The sequence below is a fragment of the Erpetoichthys calabaricus genome, chromosome 4, assembly GCF_900747795.2.
Source record: "Erpetoichthys calabaricus chromosome 4, fErpCal1.3, whole genome shotgun sequence".
Taxonomy (NCBI): Eukaryota; Metazoa; Chordata; class Cladistia; order Polypteriformes; family Polypteridae; genus Erpetoichthys; species Erpetoichthys calabaricus.
Genome location: NC_041397.2, coordinates 40,569,217 through 40,593,742, shown reverse-complemented (window position 1 = coordinate 40,593,742; position 24,526 = coordinate 40,569,217). Strand labels below are relative to the sequence as shown.

General features: G+C 37.2%; 2 protein-coding genes across 4 annotated transcripts in view; one reads left to right on the top strand and one right to left on the bottom strand.

Annotated features, from left to right (window-relative positions):
• numa1 (nuclear mitotic apparatus protein 1) overlaps positions 1-4,221 on the top strand; it is a 44,022-nt gene extending 39,801 nt beyond the window's left edge. For 2 of the 3 annotated variants that reach the window (XM_051926524.1, XM_028799362.2), the window contains 3 exons: positions 122-325; positions 792-837; positions 3,730-4,221. In XM_051926524.1, the coding sequence (XP_051782484.1) occupies positions 122-325; positions 792-837; positions 3,730-3,803 (324 nt within the window). In that variant the 3' untranslated portion in view covers positions 3,804-4,221. The remainder of the gene's footprint in view (positions 1-121; positions 326-791; positions 838-3,729) is intronic. The other variant, XM_051926525.1, reaches the window with a different exon arrangement.
• An 80-nt stretch (positions 4,222-4,301) lies between these two features.
• On the bottom strand, positions 4,302-23,889 carry LOC114649961 (interleukin-1 receptor type 2-like). Its single transcript, XM_028799360.2, has 6 exons — positions 23,806-23,889; positions 13,358-13,435; positions 13,126-13,179; positions 11,173-11,308; positions 5,502-5,638; positions 4,302-4,612 (listed from the first exon to the last, which is right to left on the bottom strand). Exons 1-6 carry the CDS (start codon positions 23,825-23,827, stop codon positions 4,587-4,589), a joined length of 453 nt encoding a protein of 150 aa, XP_028655193.1. The 5' UTR covers positions 23,828-23,889; the 3' UTR covers positions 4,302-4,586.
• Between the last annotated feature and the right edge of the window lie 637 nt (positions 23,890-24,526).

Sequence of the window (24,526 nt, the reverse complement as noted above, 5' to 3'; positions counted from 1 at the left end):
TTTAAAAAAAGAAAAATATTAGTAAGACTACTCAGAAGAAAAAAATCACAGCCTGCCATTAAATTTTTGAACCGTTACACTTAAATGGTCTCTGTCTCTCTTTGGTTTAATTTTACTCTAGGATCGACGTCAGTCCATGTCATTCAGCATTATAAATACACCCAAGAAGCTGGGAAGCAGTATTTTACAGAGAGGCATCAATAAAATGAGGCAGAGTACACGAAAGTCTCCAAATTCTTCTAACAACAAAACACCTCGCAATGCCAAGTTCAAATCCCCCAAGGTCCCTGATACAAAGTCTCCTAAAACATCAAGTACCAAAAAGGTAGGAATATCTTAAGTGGAAATGTGGTTATGCATAGCTTGGTTACTGAGTTTTTTCTGTTTCCTACAAAAGGCTCTTACCACAATGTATACATTTCTATATGAAGGATACAAATAGCATTTTCTCTTTTAATTTTTATAGACAAAAGTATGGCATGGGGATGGTGTAACTTTTTAGACATCTGGCTTGGTTAATTCTGTAAATTACTACATATACATATCTGAGTTTTGCATCTATAGAGTGTAGCAAATTTTATTTGAAATAGTTTGCTAATGTACATTTTTCTTTTGCTATTAAATAGCAAACTGTTAGCTTTGTGTAAGAGAAGAAAATTAAATGTGACACAAAAGGCCTCTGAGGAAATGTTAAAATGGTTGCCAATTAAAATGAATGGATGCACAAGATAATCAGTTTTTTGACATTTAATAAAGATTTCTCTCACTTAAATTATTTCCTTTGAGCACAGGAGAGACCACAAAGGGTCAGCCGGATTAGCAGCAGCTACCGAAAAGGTTCTTTTTTTTTGGTTTAATTCATTGCACGTTACTTAATGCACTTCATTTTCATTAACCCAAATGGGCTGTATAGGTTACAAAGGTGATGGCAGTGTGGGATTTCTTTGGGGCAGGACTGCTAGTTCTTTCCTACTTGCCTGTCTCTTGTCACTGCTTGGAAGGGGATGGTTGAATCAGAGGATGTAACTTATTCAGCACAAAGGTGAAATAGCTAAATTTTACATAAGGTGGACACTTCAGTTTTGTTTGAAGGTACGGGGCTTCTCTAAATATGAATCACAAATGTATCTTGGGGCCTAATTGTGTGGGCTGAAGACCACTTCAGTTTGTTTTTTAATCCGCTTCCATTTTGAAATACTGTATGTCAAAGCAAAGTTTATTAGTGAATATAACTGCACAAGACGAATCCCTACACTGTATACTGTATGAGGAATTTGTTTCCATACAATATAACACATTTTTTCTCATCACCACATACCATTAAGCTTTTGAATTTTGATCAAACAAGTAAGCAAATTTCTAACTTAATGGCAGTTTCAGTTTTCAAGTTAATACCATGTTCTTGGTGCAATACAAACTGGGAACTGTAACTTAGGAATGGCATAAAGCATAAAAAGAGTGCAGCTCCAATTTGAAATTGAGCTCAAGGTTGCTAAAAATTAATAAAGAAAATAATTGCTAGTCTATAAATTATGTTCACTAATAAAACTACTGCATTTTAAATTACTTGTTATAAGAAAAAATATTTTTAAAGAGACAAATGTGAGCACATACACTTGCATTCAAAACATATGAATTACCCTGAAATTTTCATGCTTTTGATAGAAATTCATACATAGATATAGAAATAGGTAGCGTAGTGTGTATGTTTGTGTGTATATAAGGTAGCGTAGTGTGTGTGTGTACATATATGAGAGAAACAGAGAGAAAAATCTGAGTGCTGAAGTAAATATTTAGAATGAAAAGATCATTACCAAATCTGTGTTTTGTCTTTGATCCAATTCTTAATTATTTTAGCAAAAGGTGAACGAATACATCTATTCAGTAAGACCAATGAGGTGAACACATTCACGCTGAAGCTAAGAAAAACAAACAATCCCCACTTTTGTCAATCTGCTGACAATGGCTCCTATTTCAAGCCACCATTTCAATTATTAGCATGTTCACAGTAAATTGTTCTCATTTCTTATACTTGTAATATACATTATAAATGATAGTTTTCAGAGCTGCTTGACCATTTTTATGAGAGAAAAAAAACTTACAGAATACTTAATTTCATGGATTTTTTTTAATCACATTTCATTTGTAAAACCAGGTAGCTTTGTGTGGAAACAGCTCAGACAGACAGAAAAGATCAAGAAATTCTGTACAGACTGGCAAAATGTCATATATAGTGAGAAATAGGAAAGTAATTTTATATATATTTTTTAACCCATAATGTGAAGAATATTTGGGATAGCTTAAATCAGTAGCACAACAGAAGCATGCATGCTGACTGTATTGCTAATTCCGAGTGATTAACAGTAAGCCATATGGTCAACCAAAAATGTTTCATTTAATTTTCTTCAATGTTTTGTTTTTGTCCTGTGTCACTGAATACATTTGTCTCTGATCCAATGAAAGCGACAAGATGAGGCAGGCCTAGATGGCTTATTGAATGGTGCGATTTGAACAGTCAGCGTCCCAGCCTCAAAGCAGCAATGGAACTAATACTCCTAACACAAATGAGGCTGTTGTAAAAAACTTTAATTTATCACAGGTCCATGGTTGCTCAACAGACCTCTTATTAAAAAAGGCTAAACAGCTCATTATTTTTGAAGAGGCTAAGGAAAGTTGATCCTTACTCCTGGTTCCTCTTTGCGATATACAAACATACAATGGAGAACATACTGAGTAGCTGCCTCACATTCTGTTCAACTGCTCATCACTGAAGTTGCATTCCAATCACTTACTCATCTGAGCCAGGCAAGTTTCTTTTACTGAAAATATAGAAGTATTCTAATTCCTACCCAGAGGCCCTGGATTCATGCCGAGTCTGCCTTCCCTGTGTGAGGGTAAGAAATGGAGAGAGTAGGACAATGAGTAATTCCTTGCTGGTGACATTAATAAAATGTTTTTTGGAAATTTTGAAGATAAAGTTATTAATGACCACCATTGTTCAGTGGTATCGTAAAGTGTTCTGTCCAACACCTGCTAGTAACTATTTGACATAAAATACAAATAACCTCCAATGAAAAATCAATGTGTAGGCAAGCAGGACAGTTTAGCCTGTATGGAAGCTTAGTACATGCGCCTGCTGAACCCAGATGTTGATCTAATTTAATTCCAAAATAAACATTAATAGAGTATAATTTTCATTATAGCATAAATGAACATATATGCAAACTTGTATTTTGGAAAGATTACTACCTTGCTGAAAAAAGTTAAGGCACTGGCAAGTTGTCTATAGCCAGACCTTTATGGAAATAGCTATGGAAGTCTCTCCTGTTATCTGTGTACACTCAGGCCAGAATTGGAGTGTGATCTACAGTAGCTGCCAGAGCACAACACTAGACGCTGCACATGTTTGTGTGCCTATAACATTCACAACATGCTGATGAAATTCACAAAGTCAAAATCTTTAACTTGAAAACAAAGTAGTAAATGGCTTCTAAAATCCAGGCACTGACTGAATTCTAACCTACAGTTAAAATTCAGCTGTGAACTGTTTCCATTTAGGGATCATCATTTTCAAACCTGATTCCAAACAAAGAAAAAGGTAACTGTTGGTTACTTTTGATGAACAGCTATGTTATTAATCTATCCAAATACAAGTTGTGCTGCTTTGTTTGTTTATTTCAATAAAATAACTTGTTTCACACACTCAGATTTTTTTTCCCCTCATTTTAGGGAACAATCCGAATGGCCATGAAAAACATGAAGCTTTAAGATTTCTCCTCGAAGAAGATAATGCTGGCAATTAATGTAAATAACAAATGATTTCTTATGGAGGAAGCTGCACACACTACATGAGGTGGCCTGTGGGTTTTTGTTTTTTTTTTAATATATAAAAGAAAACAGTGAAACAACCTATATGCACTACTGTTTACTTTTCTTGGCTATTTTCTTTTACCAGTGCCAAACAAGTGTAGAATCTGGTTTAGTAAGTTGCTTCAGAGGTTGCTGCACACTCAATCTGTTTTCTTATTTTAAATGCACATTTATTGATGATGGGTGATTGCACATGTTGTAAATCTTAGAACCACTAGAGATATTTACTTTTGCATTCACATCTTTTAGATTTTTCCTTTCAATTAACTGTATTTGTGTATCTGTTTTCTTGTATGCTATTGCAATGTAATATATGCTGCCATGTATAATACAATATTTCAATATATACAATTAAGTGCCTGTAGTGTTTATTAAACACATTAATAGGAGTGACATTTTGAATACAATAAAGAACAAGAAGTAAAGCTGTGTGAATGGAGAGAGAGATGGTATTTTAATAGAAGGGTAACCTCTACAAATTTTGCATCATGGTAAATACTTTTTTATATAATTATCATTATATATTAATTTAGGCTGAAATTGTCCTCTGCAGTCCTAATTTTTGCGGCTGTTTTTCTTTCAGAGATGCATATTACTATAAATAAGTTTGTGGAAAAAACATAATTGTTAGAACCAGAGCCTGGACTGCTCACAGCATGTGTGAGAATGCCGCTTTTGCTTTGCCTGATAGATGACGGAGCTAGCATCAGGGATCTTCAAGTCTTCAGCTTCAGTTCAGAACCTGTGCTATGAGAAAGAAATCAGAAGAGATCAGAGAGTAAGTCGCACAGATGTTTCTTTACCATAACTTTACCGCAATGAGGTATCTGAGCTCTGTGTACTGAAGGGAGCTAAGCTTTGCAATTGCAATTTTGAAGGTTATAACAGCTGCTTTATTTCCTTATTGTGAAATTACAAACTTTCAAATAAATGTTTTAGAAGCATTTAAGTCCATTGTACAACCACTAAATGTGGCAAAAAATTGAAACCAAAAAGCAATTGGTGTTTTATTTGTTGTGTATAGCAATATTAACTCATTTTATTCAGTAATATCAAGAGCAGGTGATCGGAGTTAAGTCATATTTTCTAATTTTGTAATTATCAGAATTTGGGGAAATTTCCTGCAGTTATAAAGTAGATATAGCTGGGCACCATTAAGCTGGTTTACATAAAGACCTTTTCAGTCATTTACTTTAAGAGAAAACACTTACCATACTGCAAAATTTCAGTTGTTTTGTACTGTGTTAAAGAAGAAAAAGGTATTTTTGTAGTTCTTTATAATTGATTAACTAAAATAATTTAATGTACAGTACATGTTTTCATCAGTATAGATAATTTGTGGCAGAAGTGTAATATTTAAACTAATCCCTGCTCACCAAAACTAAAATTACTAAATACTTATTTTGATCTTACACATTAGAGGACGCGTTGCTGATTATGTAAAATGGTATCTTTTAAAATAATACACTTTTATAAAGCTTTAAGGTGCCAGATTAACATAATCTCTGTATAAAGATATAGAAAACATTGAGTAATGTAACTTGTGAAAATGAATTATAATAGAATCACAGTAATCAAATGACATTGAATTAAACACTGTTGAGTTTAAAATTGCACAGGACAATACTTACCCAAAACAACAATCTTACTGTCCTGGCCTGCTGGGGTTATTACCACACATGTGAAGTTGCAGTTTAAATCTGGTTGAGTTACTTTAGCAAACGTTAAAGACCTCATGATGTAATATTTTCCATTTTCAGTGTATGATCTAAAATAAAAGAAAAATACTTGTGTCCTTTTGGATCATTTCCTACTAAAAGAACATCCTTCAATATACGTGAGTGCAACCTTAATGAAACGGAACACTATACAGCAACATACTCAGTATATATGTATAGTAGATTCAGAATGTATTGAAACCTCTTCACTTTCTATAATGTGTTATAGATTTCATTTTAAATGGATACATTTGGCATTTTGCCACTCAATCTATACTCAATAACCCATCATTCCAAAGTGAAAACATGTTTTCAGAAAGGTTTGCAAATTTACTAAAAATCAAAAACTGAATCTCTCCCTCCTGTAAGTATTCAGTCCCTTAATTAAGTTCTTTTCTAGAAGCCCCTTTGGCAGCAATTACAGCTTTGTGTCTTCCCGAGTATGTTTGTGCAATCTTTGTACTTCTGGACTTGAGCAGTTTATGCCATTCTTCCTGGAAGATCCTCAAGTTCCATGAGACTGTATGGGAAACATCTGTAAACTGCCATCGTCTGGTCTCTCCACAGACATTCTGTGGGGTGTAAGTCTTGGCTTTGGCTGAGCCACTCAAGGACAGATACTTGTCATGAAGCCACTCCAAAGTTGTCTTGGCTGTTTACTAAGAGCCTTTGTCACGCTAAAAGGTGATCCGCGTGAGGTCAGGTGCACTCTGAAGCAGGTTTTCTTCAAGGACCTCTTTGTATTTGGCTGCATTCATCCTTCTCTAAACTCTGACCAGTCTTTCTGTCTCTTGCCACTGAGAAACATCACCACAGTATGATGCTGTCACCACCATTCTTCACCTTATACAGCTGGCATTAGGCAGGTGATGAGCAGTGCTTGGAGGGATTTCAGTTTTTAATTTTAAATATATTTGCAAACTTTTCTGAAAACTTGTTTTCACTTTGTCATTATGGGTTATTGAGTGTAGATTGATGAGTTAAAATGGCCATTTAAAATTAAATCTACAACACAATAAAGTGTTTAGAAAGTTAAGAGGTCTAAATATTTTCTGAATTCATTGAAAGTGAAACAAAACATACATATCTTTAAAAGTACCATGTTGTAATTATAATTTTGTTAAACACAATGTTAATTAAAATCACTTAATGAAGGTAATCAGTTATTTTTGTGTATATCTTTAATATCCATTAATGGAACTTGAAAGGGAGGGTTGAAATATTGAGGTTTATAGCGATGCTTTTTATTTTTGTAAGCTGTCAGGTTTTTTTTTTTTTGTGTACATATATTTAATACTATTTTAACATTAGTCACAATTTATATATATATATATATATATATATATATATATAAAAAAAAAGTATCTGAAATACAAAACTTGAGTATGCCTAATCCGGAATGCCTGGGACCATACATATTTCAGATTTTTAGATATTTACAGGTTATTTTAGAATATTTGCATATAAAGATATTTGTGGGACTGGGACCCAGGTCTAAACGTGAAATGTATTTATACTCATATTTCTTATACACATTGCCTGAATGAAATATTATACAATATATTTAATAACTGTTCATAAAACAAAGATTGTGGACAGTAGCATTGGCAGAATACCTGCATCAGCTGTTAAACAGCAACAACAAACAATGGCAGGCTTTCAGTCTATAGCTATGATGCTGTGTTTTGATTTAAAGGTTACTGTACACATACAATAAGCAAAAAACACACTTAGTATGCATATAGGTCTGGAGGAGACAATGGCCAACAGAGTGTCTCAGCTGCTTATATTCCCTCAATGCAGTGCCATGCCACTCACCCCCTCCTGCACAGCAGTTTCATAGTGTAGTGAAGCTGTTATCATATCTTTCGCCTTTCGGTAATGCACATGTGGTTCCCAAGATTCCACTGGGGAACCACATCCAACCGCTCATTGTTCTTGTGTTGGTGCACTGCTTGAAATTCAAAGGGGGAATTGAAGAGATTGGTCATAAACCGTAAGTACCAGCTCATGTGTTGTTCACATGTGCTCATCGGCAAATTAATGACTTGTGATCAAGTGAGGTCAGGTTTTGAAATTTTCCACTTATGGCACAATGTCGGCTCTCAGAGTTTCAGATTTTGGAATTTCACTTTAGGGATACTCAACCTGTACTAACTGAAAACTATACTTACAGCATTTTTCTGTAATTATAGAGGTACAGTACATTATTGGTAGAACACTGTGTTTTCTGTGTGAGTGACATCTTGGCTTTTAAGCTCTTCTTTAATATTTTTAAAGCTGCTTCTGCAGTAAAACACCTTTAGTTAAGCACTACTACACAAAAATTACAAAAGGGTATAATGAAAGCCAATAGCTTTAGTGACATTTTCAGTGCTGCTTAGGTAAGTGGTCATTGTAAACGGTGTGCATATGTCTGTCCTGTGATGGCTGCTCAGAGTGGTCTTGTACTATGTGTCCAGGCCTAGTAGTGTCTGGCCTCCTGCACCCTATATTACAGGGGCCCTCAATTACAGTCCTGAAAGTCCGCAGCAGCTGCAGGTTTGCATTCCAACCAGTTTTGTTATTAGAAGGTAAGTCTAACAGACCAAAATTGTATATTTTTTGTTTTCTGAGAACTTTGTTTCCTTCTCTCTCATTTATTTCAAAACATAGTATTAACACAGATACTTCATGATGCACAGGTTTAAATGGAAGCACACTAGCTGGAGAACAGGTGGTAACTTTGTCATTTGCACCGTATTATCAACTGATTGCTGGTTAATAAAACTGGCGACAAGACCTAAATGCCGCTGTTTAAAACTAAAATGGGCAGTTAAAAGTTCAGAATTGTAATAAGTAAGTTAACTAAAAAATAAGGCCAAAAATATTGCTTTATTAGTAAATGGATTCTAGTTAAACTGATTAAAGGAAAAACCTGCAGCAGCTACGGACCTCTAGTACCATAATTGAGTAGCACCGCTATATTAGATTAAGAGGGTTTATGAATATGTAAGCATCTAATTATATTTCATGTGAGCATAGCACATCTAAAAATCACATTATTTTACAAATAGAATGCATTTGATAGAGATATATTCACAAATGTGAGTGTAGGCTGTGCATATAGAACAGAGTCTCATGCTACTTGATAAATAATAATGTGAAAATGAGCTGTCATTGCTGACAATGAGACTAATTATGCAAAACTAACATTTCATTCAATGTTTAAGTGTGTTTGGGCAAAATGTATGTCCAAACAGACCTAAACAGATTTGTACAATGAAGTAATAATGTTTAGTTCATAGGAGATTCAAAATTAACAGATGAGACGCATAATAACCGATGATTGCAACCAAGACTTTAATAAGTGCTTGAAGTCAAAATTCAAGAGAGTCATTGCCAGATTAAACCCTAATATTTCTTTCTTTTTTTCTTTCTGGACGTCCTGCATTGTGTTGGCATTAACTAAGTCTCCAGCAATGGGTGCCATTGCTGTTATCAATATGGTGGTGCCCATAAGCAATAATGCACAACACAGCTACATCTTCTGAAAAATATAATGACATCACAAAAACTGATAAAATATATAACGATAGAATCCATAATATACATATACAATGTAGGAACCACATTAATACAGAGAAGGTCTTATCTGTTGCACCTCTACATGACAACCACTTTTTGCCACCCTCTCAAACATACACAGTATTTACTGTTTGGAAAATGTCTGTGATTAAACATTTAGAGACTTGTACAATGCGATAATATTTTTGCATCCTATGAGTAATTAAGCTTCAAATTTAACTTCTCAAACACAATTTTTGAACCTGCCCATTTTCCTCACCTTCTACCAATTTCTATTGAACAAGAAATGTTGATCAATCTTGAAGACTCAGATGGTGTCTCTACAATTTATAAAAACATTTTAAAGTCTGTTACTTTCAAAGATCCCGGGGTAAAAGAATCTGTCATTTAATATTTCAGAAAAGGAGTGGAAGGAAGCCATACTCGGAATACACTCAAGCTCCATATGCACAAAGCACTCAATTAATTTAACTTCTTATCGTCTATCGAGTGCATTTGTCTTGATTAAAACTATCCAAAGTGTTTCCAGGGCAAAATTAAATCAGTGAACGTTGCAATCGAGCTCCAGCGTCACTGGGTCACATGTTTTCGGTGTGCACCAAATTAACATTTTGGACAAAAATCTTTGAATGCCTATCAGGCAGCCTTGGTGTCACAATCCCTCCTAATCCATTGACACGTGTTTGGTGAACTTCCAGATGGGCTTAAAGTGGAGAAGGACAAACAAATCGTAATTGCCCTTACCTCACTATTAGCACAGACTTATTTTGCTCAACTGGAAGAATCCCAACCCACCACTTTTAAGTCGGTGGACAACTGATGTTATATACTATTTGAAATTTTGGGGGGAAAAATCTTATTCTCACTCAGAGGATCTGTTCAAAATGTTTTTAAAATATGGCAGAATATAATCGATAACATTTTAGAATAAGCTCCTATATGGGGGGAAAAGGATACTTTTCCTTCCTTGCTGCTTTCAAAGATTTGCTGTATTGACTACCTCTCCTCTCTTTCTTTTGGGTGGGGGTTGAATTATGGTTTTGTTAAGTTTGATTTGATTGTACAGATTGTTATTTGGTTTTAATTAAAACCAATAACAAAAAGAGGCTGTAATGTTAAAAAAAAAAAAAATTATTAAACAAAACCGTGCACAGGAATATTTCAACAAAATCCTGAAAATGTTCAGCCTTTGGAGTAAATTTTTTTTTTTTTTTTGGTTCTTTATTTCACCTTATACAATTTCTTGTATTAGGAATTTGTTGTTTCCGCATACCCCTTGGGGTCAGAGCGCAGGGTCAGCCATTGTACAGCGCCCCTGGAGCAATTACAGGTTAAGGGCCTTGCTCAAGGGTCCAGCAGAGTAGGATCTCTTTTGGCAGTGACGGGGATTCGAACCGGCAATCTTCGGGATACCAGTGCAGATCCTTAGCTTCAGAGCCACCACTCCGTTCTGAGGTGAGCTTGTGTTCTTACAGTTTCAATCATCACCAAGTATCTTTGAAAATTTTCAAATCTGTTTTTGAACAAATCACCTTTGTGAAAGAAATAATTTGTCACACATATAAGAAAATATTTCATTCTGCACTTGTGACAAAAGTCATCTGCACATGAAATGAACTCTATAACCTAACAGTTTTATTATCAAGTTTGTTTTTGTTTTTAAATCTCTAAGGGCAGTGAGCAGTGCTGCTGCTTCATGGACCCAGCATCCAAGATTTGAATTCCATATCTGGTTGACTGTGTGGTGTTTGCATATTCATCTCAAAAACTGGCATGTTTGCTTATATGGTGGCTCTAAATGGGCACAGCCGGAGCAGGTGTGGGTGTTGCCCCCTGATAGCAGATGAGCATTCCATCCAAGGTAGGTTCCTGTCTTGCATCCACTTGCTACATAGAAGTTTCACTTCATGATACTTCTTACAGGCACAAAGAGTGGTCTTTGTCAGTATTAAGTTAATTTGTACCTGTAAATCACTTTGGGGCTGAAACTCTACATGGATTGCTATATCAACTTTACCTTTCTGTGCCCTCCTTTACCCGCCCGTGGGGATAAGTGGTTTCAATGAAAGTGTTGTTTACAAGCCAATAGATAATAGAAAAGGATTTGTCTGCAAATCTTGGCTCTGCAACGCAGGAGATGTTGAAATTGTTTCCTGAAAATAGAAATAAAATTAAATTAGTCCTGAAACAATGGTGGTTGCGCTTGCACAAGGTCTTATTAAGGTAAATTACATTTTCAATTAGTAATACCCAGAAAAAGTTTATGGATACTAGTTTAATTCCAACAGTTTGACCATAAAGCTTGTTTAGTGCAAATGGACCAAACAAATGAGATGAGACACCAGCTGGCTGTTCACCAACAGGGTTACATCCTAAAAAAAGATGCAAGTTCTAAAGGCCAGTGTGAGTATATTTTTCTTCTACTGTATTATTTATGCTCTGATTTTTCTATAATTTGCCAAGTGTATGTCAGTTCCTTGTTGATACGTTAACAAGATGTTTTTAGAAGTTTCCATGGAGGTCTCAAATTGATGGAGCCTGGTTGAGACTGTTACTGATTTACTTGACGACATCTTTTGGACTTTACTGGGGTTCTTTCTCTGTAAGCCTCAAGCTTATGGAATGGATGGACATCTTATTTAGGGTTTAAGAAGATCTGAATCCAAGTGTAATCAGGTGTATAGGATTTGAAAGCTAGACAGAGGAAAAAATACTGTCTTTAACTTGCTTTGGCATTGTCATTTTTATGTTTGTTATACTTAACTAATACTCCAAGCCAAGCTCCAGTCAACCTGCTTAATTATTAAAACAAAGATGTAGACATGAAATTGATAAAAGAATTTTATCTACACTATAAAGATAATTGGTGGCATACTTTTTTTTTTTTTTTTTAAATAAACACATGACCGGAATAAAGAACACGCAGCAAGCAGTGATGAACTGAATTGCTGAATTTCATTTGGGGAAACCTGGATTTGTTATTGCACAACAATCACGTATGCCCAGCTCAATGACTGCTGACATAACGATAAGGTTGCAATCCACTCTTAGGCCAAAAAAAAAAAAACACAAATTTGCTTAACCGTGTCTAAGAAAGGCAGGTTGTGACATATTGATATAAAATCATAACAGATTCCGATTAGGCAGTACAATGAGATTAATAAAACCCAGCTACTGTCTGCATGACATGTTTACAGGGTATGAAATGTATTTTCTCTGAAGAGGGGTAGCTAAACCTGGAGTAGTAATGATCAAGAATTACAAGCAAAACAAGAGGGGGCACAAACTACTGTACATCTAATATATGGAAATATCAGAATCATGTTGACTATATTTTGTAACTGTTGAAGGAAACTTGAAAGCCCATCTTAACCAACTGCAGTTCATAGCACCGTAACATTACATTCTCAGACCTGCTTAATGCATTTCAGAGACGTGGAAGGAGCTGCAGTTATCCAAACAGCACTCAGTGCAATGCAGAAACAAACATTCACGGCTCCCACTTGTACTGTGCTAATTTGGAGTTGCCAGTTAAGAATACCTGTGCGTCCAAAGACATGAGGAGAAAGTGTGAACTGCATACAAGCTGGGTGTGAGATTTGAACCCTTGATACATGAGGGAGCAATGATCACCACAATGCCACGCTTATCATATCTTTATATATACTAGCTGTGCTACCTGTTTAAGACTGTATTCAGCTTTAACGTTTGCACAGGACCATCTATTGGAATGTAATTTGTAATTCATGTAGTGGTAAAATACACTGCATTTTTCATTCCAACAGGTGGCACATCACCAAACATTAGTACTGCTGTTATAAATTCCATAGCACCCTTACAGATACAGACACATGTCCTCTTTTATTAAGATTATAAAAACATGCATGAACACATGTAGCCAAACTTTCATCTGTAAATGTTAATGGAACTACTGTATTTGAGAGGGAAAAAAAAGATTAACTTTGCTTACCTAATCTCACAGGAATGGTCCCTGTTTTAGGCATAACAATCCTGGGAGATTTGTCTGCAAAGATTAAAAACAGTTAATTGATAACATCATTTAAATTTTCAGATGAATAAGAAAATATTAAAATATTTGGTACATAAGGGAATGGAGAAGTGAGGATATAACTTGTAATTTATTGACACATTAGCAGAATGTGAAGTAAGATGCATATTCCACGGAAATAAACAAGTCATACCTGCACTTTTCGTAATGGCGCCACTGCACATTGTTACTTGCACCACCACCAGCAGCACACAGCCACAGAATATGGACCCTAAAAAGGTAACATTAGAGACCAAGTTCAGCTTAACAGTCATTGGCAGGCAAAAAGTTAGTCCAAACTGGAATGCTGCCTCCAGTGATTTACAAAGGGCTCAGATGGGGAAGAGCTCTGTAGGTGCTAAGGAAGGCGTCCACATAGGCTGCTCATAAGTAGGCTTAAGGTTTTTATTTAGTTATTTTAATTACATAAAATGTGACTTTTGAATGCAATAACAGACAAATGAAATAAAAGAAATCGAGAGCTGACAGGTTAAAATTGACACAGAAATACTAAAATGTGGGTGGCATGGTGGCGCAGTGGGTAGCGCTGCTGCCTCGCAGTTGGGAGACCTGGGGACCTGGGTTCACTTCCCGGGTCCTCCCTGCGTGGAGTTTGCATGTTCCCCCTGTGTCTGTGTGGGTTTCCTCCGGGCGCTCCGGTTTCCTCCCACAGTCCAAAGACATGCAGGTTAGGTGGATTGGCGATTCTAAATTGGCCCTAGTGTGTGCTTGGTGTGTTGGTGTGTGTCCTGCGGTGGGTTGGCACCCTGCCCGGGATTGGTTCCCTGCCTTGTGCCCTGTGTTGGCTGGGATTGGCTCCAGCAGACCCCCGTGACCCTGTGTTCGGATTCAGCAGGTTGGAAAATGGATGGATGGATGGATACTAAAATGTTTACACCATTTGATAAACAGAATGTTTTTGTTAGAAGTACTTCTATCAGTTTGATAGTACACTTTACCTACAATGGGTTAAAAATACAAAAGAAAACTCTACATTTCAGATTTTTGTTTCTCTGAAATTCCTAATTAAAAATATGTGTGGCACTGGGATGAAAGATTTTTCTGGAGCAGTTTGTGTGGGTCTTTATGAAGTGATGATCCTCCCTGATTTACTGAAGTTGTTGTATGTAATGGATGTCTGACACCAAGTCGTCTACATCAGCCCCAGTAACTTTAGCTGCATGTTTGATAATCTGCTGGAGCTTTTTAAACTTTTGGTTTGTCAGACCACTAAAGCAGGCAATGAGGCTGAAAGTGTTGACAAGAACAACATGAGGTCCTTGATCACTTTAAATAACCCAAATTTACAAAGGATAAAATAAGCTCTGGTTGCATTTAAAGTATGATTTTTTTGTATTTGTATTTCACTTAAGATTATTATCTTGGGTAGTTTGCAAGTTTTTATTATCAGTCACAATTTCTATTTCCATCCCCAAAACAATGATGGGTGAACATGCAGATTTTTGTCTCTTAAATTCAAATATTCAGTGAATTTTCCACTTTGGTTGGGGTTATGTTCCTAGGAAATGAGGCAAATATTAATACACCGAAACTATGGGAAATGGGGGTAAGGTTTCTGCACCCACCATAAACTGTCGTCTTTTGCTAGAGATTGCTCAAATTACGCTTTTCTGCCTAGAATTTTTTTTATACTAAAACACTATTTTTGATACCACAGTAACCATAAACTGCAGTACATAAATTACAATGCAAAAAAAAACAAAACACTTTTTCTCACTTGTTTGTTCGCTAGAATTCTGTGATGTTTTCTGCTAACATCTAAATTAAAAAAAATAATTACTTTAATTGCTGCTATCAAAAGAGCATGAGACTTCCGAGGTCTGAACATCATCTCTGCCCCTCTGTCCTTCACCGTTGGCAGATGGCACTGCAGATCATGAAGGATGCACTAGCTTGAAATAATCCAGCAGTGATGTCTTTTTTTGTGCACCACCTGAGATCCTTAATGGTACTGGGAGCATACCAGTGCCCAGTTGATCTTTAGCCCTGAGGCTGTGATTAATGATGAGATTGGCAGCCTGGAGGACTCTAGCCAGATGGTCGATTCATTCACACCAGGCTCACGGTCAACAGTGGCTGCTGACACCCTTATTTCCTCACAAAGCCACATCACTGATTTTCATACCTGGGCTTAGAGCCCAAAGAACTTGCACTACACTTTGGGGGCATCACTGCAACGCAAAACTTGATTTTGTTTTTTTTTTTAAGCAAAACAATGAAAATAAACAACAAATGCATGGGAGGCTCTTTACTCTACAATGGTTGGGCAAACAAGACTGGTGAGGCCTTCCCAAACTTGCGTGCATCACGTCTCGTTTTTTTTTTATTTCTCTTCTGTACACGGCTGCGAATATGCAAGGTTGTCAGTGCTAAAGTCAAAAAGTGGTTAAAAATAAAATTGCATGTATGGTTGAAGTCACAACAGGTAAACACAATGTTGTGTTGCGGATTGACTGTAATTTCTTTGGCCTTTTTGATTTCCAGTGTAAGATGGTTCTTAAAGCACCAGAGTCCACTTGATTTAAACAATGGCTTTTGTCCTATTAGTGTCCTATCAGCACGGTGTCTGCAGCATACCTGATAATGGCACAGTGGTTATGGTTAGGGCTCTCGTCACTTCTGTAAAGTATAAACAGTAATGGTAATAAAACACATTCTTCAGGAGTCCCCTGTATCTGAGTGAATGACTTTTGAAAAGTGTCCTGTACTTTAACGTCCACTGAATGATTTAAAAGAAAGCCCTGAATCCATTAAGTGGGTTACTGTTCAATAAGTATGTGAGGCTAGATGGTATCAAACGCTGAAGACAAATCCAGAAATAGTGCTGAGACATAATAAGCAGACTTACTGAGAAAAGTGTAGACTGGATGTACAGTAGGATAACCAGCAGAGCATCTTCTACACTTCTGTTTGCAGAGTACTGTAGTTCTACTCTGTCACTGCACTAGTTCTGTGTTTTCCAGACGGCTGGTGTTTCTGTTTGTTCTTCAGTAGTAGATGAATAAAGATGTGGTCAGATGCACCCAGGGCCGATCAGCAATGGCAGACATGTTTTCAGAATACTGATCCAGAGTGTCGTCCCCTCTCGTGTTAATGTCCACATACTGATCTCAGTGTACGTAAACTGAAATCAGGAGTTTGAAAGAGAAAGGTGGCCTGAATTCCATTTTCTGAACAGTTTCAAAAATTTGTCGTCCCTAAATCACCATGCAGTCGTACATAATCTACTGTCACAGATGTTTAATCAGACCTGCGTGGTAGGTGATAATGATGAAATTCAACAATGAGTAGTCCAATATTCAGAATGCAGATGCACTCTCCTACAATGATGTTATTACACCCCTTTTTTTGTTAATGTCAAGACCAGGGGTCTCCAACTCCAGTCCGGGAGAGCTAATGTGGCTGCAAGTTTTCATTCTAACTCTTTTCTTATTTAATGACCATTTTTTGCTGCTAATTATTTCCCTTTATTTTAATTGACTTTACTTGAGACTCTAACTGCTGAATTCTTTTTTCCTTAAACGGCACCTAAACATAAATTTGATATGACGTGAGCCAACAGATAATCAGCTAAGTTGGGGCCTCAAACTCCAACCAACTTCACTTCATTCAGTTTCTTAATTTAAAACCAATTCTCGTTGCTAATTAAACCCGTTATTTCATTCCATGGCGCTCATTCTGCCATGGCAGACATTTCCAAAACTGTTGATTTTCATTTTTAAGAGCGCTGGCTGTCAAAATGTTTTGTGGACCTGAGCAAATCGACATTACTGAGGCCTTCACCTTTGTTTATTTTCAGTTATTGTGTGATGGACGCAGGTTGTTGTTGTTGTTTATGTGTCGGTACATTTTGTGTCTTAATATTGTTTGGTTGCTAATTAAGGAAAAAAGAAATAATTAAGGGGCCTGAGTCTTAAGATGTGCATCAATTAAAATTAAGGCAAAGAGTTGATTAGCAGCAAAATCTGATCACTAATTAAGAAAAAGGATTAGAATGAAAACCTGCAGCCACAGTAGCTCTCCAGGAGTGGAGTTGGAGACCCCTGGTCTAGGCACACCCTGCCACCCGACTTCTTACCAGAAGCAGAGTTTCTGTCTTGCCGTTCACATACAAATGTATTTATTTCAACTCCGGTTTCCGAGTCCGTATTCTTAAATCGGGTCTCTGTAAATCACATCAGATAGCTTACACGGTACTCATGGAGGTAATGCGCAGACGACCTCATCTCGTCCAGTTTGTTCCACAAAGACGGTGTGTTGCTAATAACAATTGCTCGCTGACAAAGGTCATTTTAAAACTTCTCTGTCTCAGACGTACTCCAAGTCCAACTCTCTTTCCTCACTTTCTGGTTTCAGAAGTCAACATCAACGGAGCTGCCAACCCACCTAGGATTTCCTCTTTAGGTGGTACATAAGTGTCCCGTTGAATTCCAAAGGTGAGAACAATCAAAATTAGAATATGTCCACAAATGTAAAACATTTTATAAATAGAACTATTAGACTAGTAATATAAAACAAAAGAAATTATTTAACATGAATTATAGGCAAACTGGCACAAATCACGGAGAGATGCACTGAGGTCTGCTACAGTGCTGTGATCATTTATGAAAACTGCAGCAGACAGAAACAGCAGCTGGTCCTTTACTAACTTCTTCCAATAAAATCACAGTCAGCTACCCAACTATTTAACAAAAAATAAAACATCTTCTGAAAGGTTTCTTGTCGAAATTATTCAATTAAACTTTCAACACATTATTAAAATATCTGAAAATAAAATTATGTGACACTAGCTGTGCTACCTGTCTTAAGATGGATTGAAAGATAAGTAATTGATTTAGACCTCAGCGTTAACATTTGCACTACACCATCTATTGGAATATATTTTGTAATGCATGTACGGATACAATTTGCTGCATTTGTCTTTCCAACAGATGGCGCATCACAAAACTTTGTAGTAATAAAATGCATTACTACAAATGTTTGTGATGTGCCATCTGTTGAAATGACAAAGGCAATGCATACAGTATGTCTCTGTTGTATGCTATTTGTTATGGGATTTGTAAAAGCAGTGTTAATGTTTGTGATGAGCCATCTGTTGCAATCACAAATGCAATGTATTTTATTACTACAGATGTTTGTGATGTCACATCTGTTGGCATGAAAGAGTCATAGCAACTAAACGGACAGACACTCACCCTTTTATTAAGGGGAATGCCCATCTCTGAGGTAAGGAAAGTGCTGTGATCCCTGCTCTTCCTCCAGCTAGTCTCATTCTGTGTGCTCTTTCTCCACTAGTGTGTCACCAGCTTCTAATTTTAGATAAACCAAAGTTGGGTGAAAATAAAATGTAAAAGAAACCCTGGAGAACAGTTGGCTGTGTTGATCAAACCATCAATACATTCACCAAACCAGCTGCAAACTGAATCTGGCACAAGGGGCATCAATCTATCACAGGGGACACTCACCAGGCCAAAAGTGTCAGTCTGCCCAACCTGCAAATCTCTGTAATGCATGGGGGAGCCTGATCAGTTGGGGGTAAAGCCCAGCAGACATGGGGAGACTGTGCACACATAACAGGGACAGTGACCCCACTATGGTGCCCCCATTCTGTTATGCACTTGTTAAACATGAACTTCTGTGGTTGTTTTTTGCACCTTAAAATGAGAGCACCAGACACTTTATGGAGCAATTTAAGATTTTTTGAATGCAACAAGAGAGTGGTCATTTTTTTCTGACCAGTATGAATTGGCTATCGTGTGCAGAAAACAAAATCAATAATTATTGTTGCTGTGATTTATACTTTAAATGGTTATGTAGACATATGCATTTTTTTCTTCTATATTTACACATAGATCTTTTGAGCTGCTGAGTAAGGCCCTTAACATTAGTTAAAGCGAGATTACAGTGAATGAGTTGGAAGAAAAGTCTTGGAATTATATCATTTATGGGGAAAATGTTTTAAATAATATTTCAGTAAGATGATTAAGAAATGGGGCAGTGACCAGACTCTCTTACTGCTGCTATTTGTTGCAACGCTTTAACCATCTGAGTGTTATCTTCTTGGAAGTCACTGGCCCATCCACAATTTGTATGTTGGAAGCCAAGGGCATAGCTGGAGTGGCAAAATACTCAGTATGGACAATTCTGACAATGACAGCACTGTGCGCCTCCTCTGTAGGGCTACTTGGATGCTCCACACTGAACCAGCATTAACGCCAAGTGTGATTTGGGCTTACAATTCTGTTATTAGGGTTACGCCTGTGTCGCTCTTGGGTGACGTGTAATGTTACGCTTACACTGTGGTAAGGCTGAATAAATCTTGGGACAGAATTTTGCTGCCATCTAGTGGATAAAATAGCATGGTGCTGCTAAAAATCACGAATATTTCTGTGTTTTGGCACTCTATGGTAACTCAAAAATATTCAAGAGTGGGGCAGAGCCTTCAATCAGAACACAAAGGCCTGTAAAGGAGAAGCTGTAGAGGCACTTTCAGAACAAACTGAAACCAAACCACCAGCTGAATCAAGCGATGGTGATGACAATGTGAATTGGTCTTCAGATGTTGACACAGTGAAACTGTTACATACAGAACTGTACAACTGAACCACCATGATATGCCCAGTGAATTTGGCTCACCGTGTAAGTAGGTGCTTGGGAGGAAGGTAAAATTATTGTGATCAAGTAGAAAGACAAGAAAAATTGGTACGGACATTCTAACCTTTCATATGTAAGCAACAGAAAAAATATTGTAAGAAAAGTATTCAAAGACCCCTGATTCTACTGTCCAGATTGCAACACCTTGCTGTGCAATGGTGACTGTTTCAAAACATCACATGAAGGACGTGCACTAAATCTGCATCAGTACCGCAGTGGACACAAGACAGACCTTTCCCACTAAATAATATATATATATATATATATACACACACATACATATACTAGGGGCTTTCATCCACCCCTAAAGCCAGTGCTTCACGATGTTGTGAAGAAGGGGCTGAATGCACCCCAAGGAGACGCATTCACTCCTCCGAAACCCCTCTTAAACGGTGATACATTGGGAAACAAGTAACAGTTGTTTTTTTTAACCTCCTCTTTGCTCGATCAGCTGCTGGATTGCTGCTTCTTCCGAGCTGTGTGATCTGCATTTTGTGCTGCGCTTTGATTGTTTAAGAGCCTGCACAGCACCTGTCCTTTTGTCCTCAAACACTATGCAATCTCTTTTCGCTGTTCTGTTATTTCACTGAGTAATATTTTCAGTTTGTTTGTGATAATGTGATCTTTACTCTCATTTTTTTGAGACTTTCGAATTTTCCTACTCCCATTGTCTCTAACCTGCTCTGCATGTGTATCACGGGACTTGCTTACAAAGGTTGTAAGTATGACGTGACTTGCCTGTCTCACAGGACGTGAAAGTGTCTCTGTCTCTCTTCAAAAGATCACATCTCGTCACTGGAAAAAAATCTCGTCCCAAAATTTCTTTAATAATATAAATTATATACTAGCTGTGTAAGTCTGTGCTCTAATATGCCTGGGGTCCTAGAAACTATTGAACTTATTGGGAAAAAAAATTGTAGAAATGTCAGGTAATTGAAAGGAACTACTCTGGGCGTCTCTCTCCTAGGAGGTGCAGTGTTGCCAATGCGCTCGCCTCACTCGTGTTATTAGCGGCTAAGCAAGTTTTCTGTTTCCTCGGAGGCACAGCCCTTATGATGACTCAACCTCTCACTTCCGGGCCGGACAGACACACACACTTCCACGCGTAGATGTTATATGTGTTGATGTTTTGGTGCGTACGTGTTTGTTTCATATAATATTTTTTTATTGTAAAAAAAAAAAAAAAAAAAAAAGCAACATTTTTGACTGGGGTAAACATCACTAAGGAGTTTTAAAGCTAAACTAAATGCTTCCAGAACTGGATGTGAGTTGTGTACGGGTGTTGTCTGAGCTAGCATTTAGCATGAGATAAAATAGGGAGTCTGTACCAATACAAAACACAGAGGCAATTCTTTTGGAATTTACTATTATAGCCTGAAAAGTAAAAGGGGTTTATAGATGAACCAGCTGTGCTCCCCGTATAAGATAGGTTGAAATGTAAGTAATCAACAAAGGCCTTATGTTTTTTGTTTGATATATGACTTGTCCATCTTTCCCAGTATAACAGTACAGTCTACACATTTTCCTTTGCAGCAGTCTTTTCTTCTTCAGGTAGAGCCACCCCGTTTTCACCACTTCCTCTTGGCACCACTTGTCAAATTAACCGTTCTTACAGTCATAGTGTTTCGTTCAAGAAATGCAGGGGTGGTTGCCGGTTGTTTTTCTTTTATGTTCCAATCATTCAATGCAGCTGTCAACAAGCATCAGCTCTAGTTCCTCTCTTTAAAATGATTGCCTTTTGTCCGTGGACTGTGAGGACACATTTTTGAGACGGTGATTGCTACAAGTGAGCAACTGAAGAATTATAGAAAGACACAAGTCTTCCTGCTGCATCTAGCATACAGAGTCTGTATACTCCAGTATGGCCCTGACATAACAACCTGTACAGCTGTAAACAACTCCACTTTACTGGTCATTTAGCATACACTACACTGAGTCTGTCTAATCTTAACCATGAAATCATTCAATCTGAACACCTGGGAATTTATTTTGGTAATGATATTTCTGGTAAGGCTTTTTTTTTTTTTTCTTGTTTGTCATAGGTTTATACTGAAAAACTGGTTTACATCAATGTAGTTTTCTATAGGATATACCTGTATATGTATATGTATAGACTAATTCAAGATTATTTTAAATGTCCAACATGAATAAATTTGGCTAACAGTTTAGTTGAAGGGTGTCTACATGGAGATTCACACCACACAAATAGGCAATTGACTTTGCCATTTATTATTTAAGAAGTGATATTTAATTATTTTATAATAATATTATTTGCAAGGTGATACAGCTGTTTGATAAAAGTAGATACCAATGCACTGTATTAAAACAAGGAGCCAATTATATGTGTGGATTCTGATGTGGTGATATGTATGTTAGTTACATTATGGTGAATTCTGAAGGAGTGCAGTGCTGTGACAAGTAATGATATTTTGTTCCACATTTTCCAAATACTGACGTTACCTGTTCATTACTAATCAAGTATTTCTTCTGAAATGTCATTCCATGCTTATGCATATGTTATAAAGTCCCTATGTAGATACCCTTCAAATAAAGTACAGTATGTAGTATGCATAGTACTACATACTGAAATTTGTCACATTGACTTGTATTTTACACATCATGCCATAAAACTTAACACACTTTCAGCTCTCTTCATCACTCCTTCACACCAATTGTGATGAGTCCACTATGACTCCTACATCTTTCTCATAAAGTGTACTTTCAAGTTTCAGACTCACTATTCTGGATTCAAATCTAACATTTTTACTTCCTATATGTAATACTTTACAATTAATTTAATTTTCATCTGCCCAATTCTGTATGCTATCCATGTCCCTCTGTGTAGCCATTTAGCTGATTTGACATCATCTGCCCTTCCACTTAATCTGGTATCATCTGCAAACATAGATAGCATTTTTATTGTATTATTTTAGGACTGAGTTTCAGAACCACTGCTGTAAACTATTAATCAGGGCTGTACCCAGAAAGACTGCTCAAATAATTGCAGTGAGAATTAACATATAAAACAGTTCATATGAAGAAAAGTAGCAGATTTGCTATACAGTACTTTTACTGATTTTACCATATGATGGATGACATGTACAGTTTATTAACACCAAAGTGATGCCCGATGTCTCACACGTCATGAGTTTACGTCCCACCCACCACTTGCCTACTGTGGGGCACTTGGCATCTTCCAGTACCACCGCTATAAAAACTATGGTGACACAAATACTGATTATACCAATAAACCGCTATTGGGTGGAAAAGTGCAACACTGGTTTAAATGTGACACGCATTACTGCGACCCAGAATGGGAATAAGCAGAATCAGGAAATGGGCAGACAAAGCATACCGGGGTTATCATCGCTCTGGCGGCGCTCCGTTCACAGGTCCTCCCACCAGCCTCTCGAGCACAAGGCCAGCGCGGAGGGCGGAAATCCTCGGGCTAACTCCGGCTTCTGGCTGTCATGGTGTCGCAGGCTCGTATACGTTTATGCAAATACCTTGTTTTACTACGCAACTTAACCGATTTATTCTTTATTGGTGTTCATCTAACGTTCGGTTAACAGTAACTTTGCAGCATTTCAAAGCATAAACTGACGCTACTCGCTTTGGAATACAGTATCGAATACAATAAGCCCGCGCGAGCCCTTTAATAACGCCTCTCACAGTTAATTGGTTACACTGAAAATGATTGACGGCTCCTTACCTACTCATGATACGCTCTTGCATTTCACCACGCCCCAAATCTCTTTAGAGGGCTGCAGTTACACCTTTCTCCAGCAAATAGCCAATCGAATGTAACCTGAACGCATTAATGTGGAGTACAATGGAAATGAAGAGACGGGCATTACGAAAGAACCAAACGCAGAAGTAACGCCGACCGAGCTCGCAGCAGGGGGCACATGGCAGGCAGCAGCTTACCTGGCAAGGCGAAGCTTTTCATCGCTGACGTCTTCTCTTCCTGTTGGTTCGGAGCAGCAGTTTTCAGTTCAAGTGCCGTCGACTTCGCTTCTGCCACTACCTCCGCATTCGGCGTCTCTTTATATGCGTGTGTGCATTGATGTCACTCGCGGTGAGGAAGTTAACAGTTTAAAAAAAAAAAGGAAAGAAACACAAAGGTGCATTACCGAAAAGCACCATAAGCTGAAGTTTAGTAGCACACACTGGGCTTCATTTACTATTTAATAACGACACATGAACTGGTTCGCGTGAATATTTTGTGGCTGAGAGATGACTAATGAATAACATGACCAGCGACACTTGATTTTCCATTCAGTATACACGTATAAATCCAAAAACAGCACTCGTGTGTGTCATATTCATTTAATATGCAGTTATATGAATATGTATAAGAAATGCACACGGTGTTGTATTTTGTTTTTATTCTACCAAAAATTGAAATATGTGTTCCCAGATACAAACAGATATTTAAAGCAGTGTAGTTGCAGTACATTTTTTAAAATCGACCTACAAATCTAATATATTTTTATTTGAATTAAAAAAAAAAAACATTTCAAATGACATTACTTAATCAACACTCAAAGTGCCCAGTAATGTTTTAAATGATGTCAAAAGGAAACCGCCAAATGAAATGTTACTTTAATTACATTTTGCCAGCAGTCACCGGCTCCTGGTGTCTTTC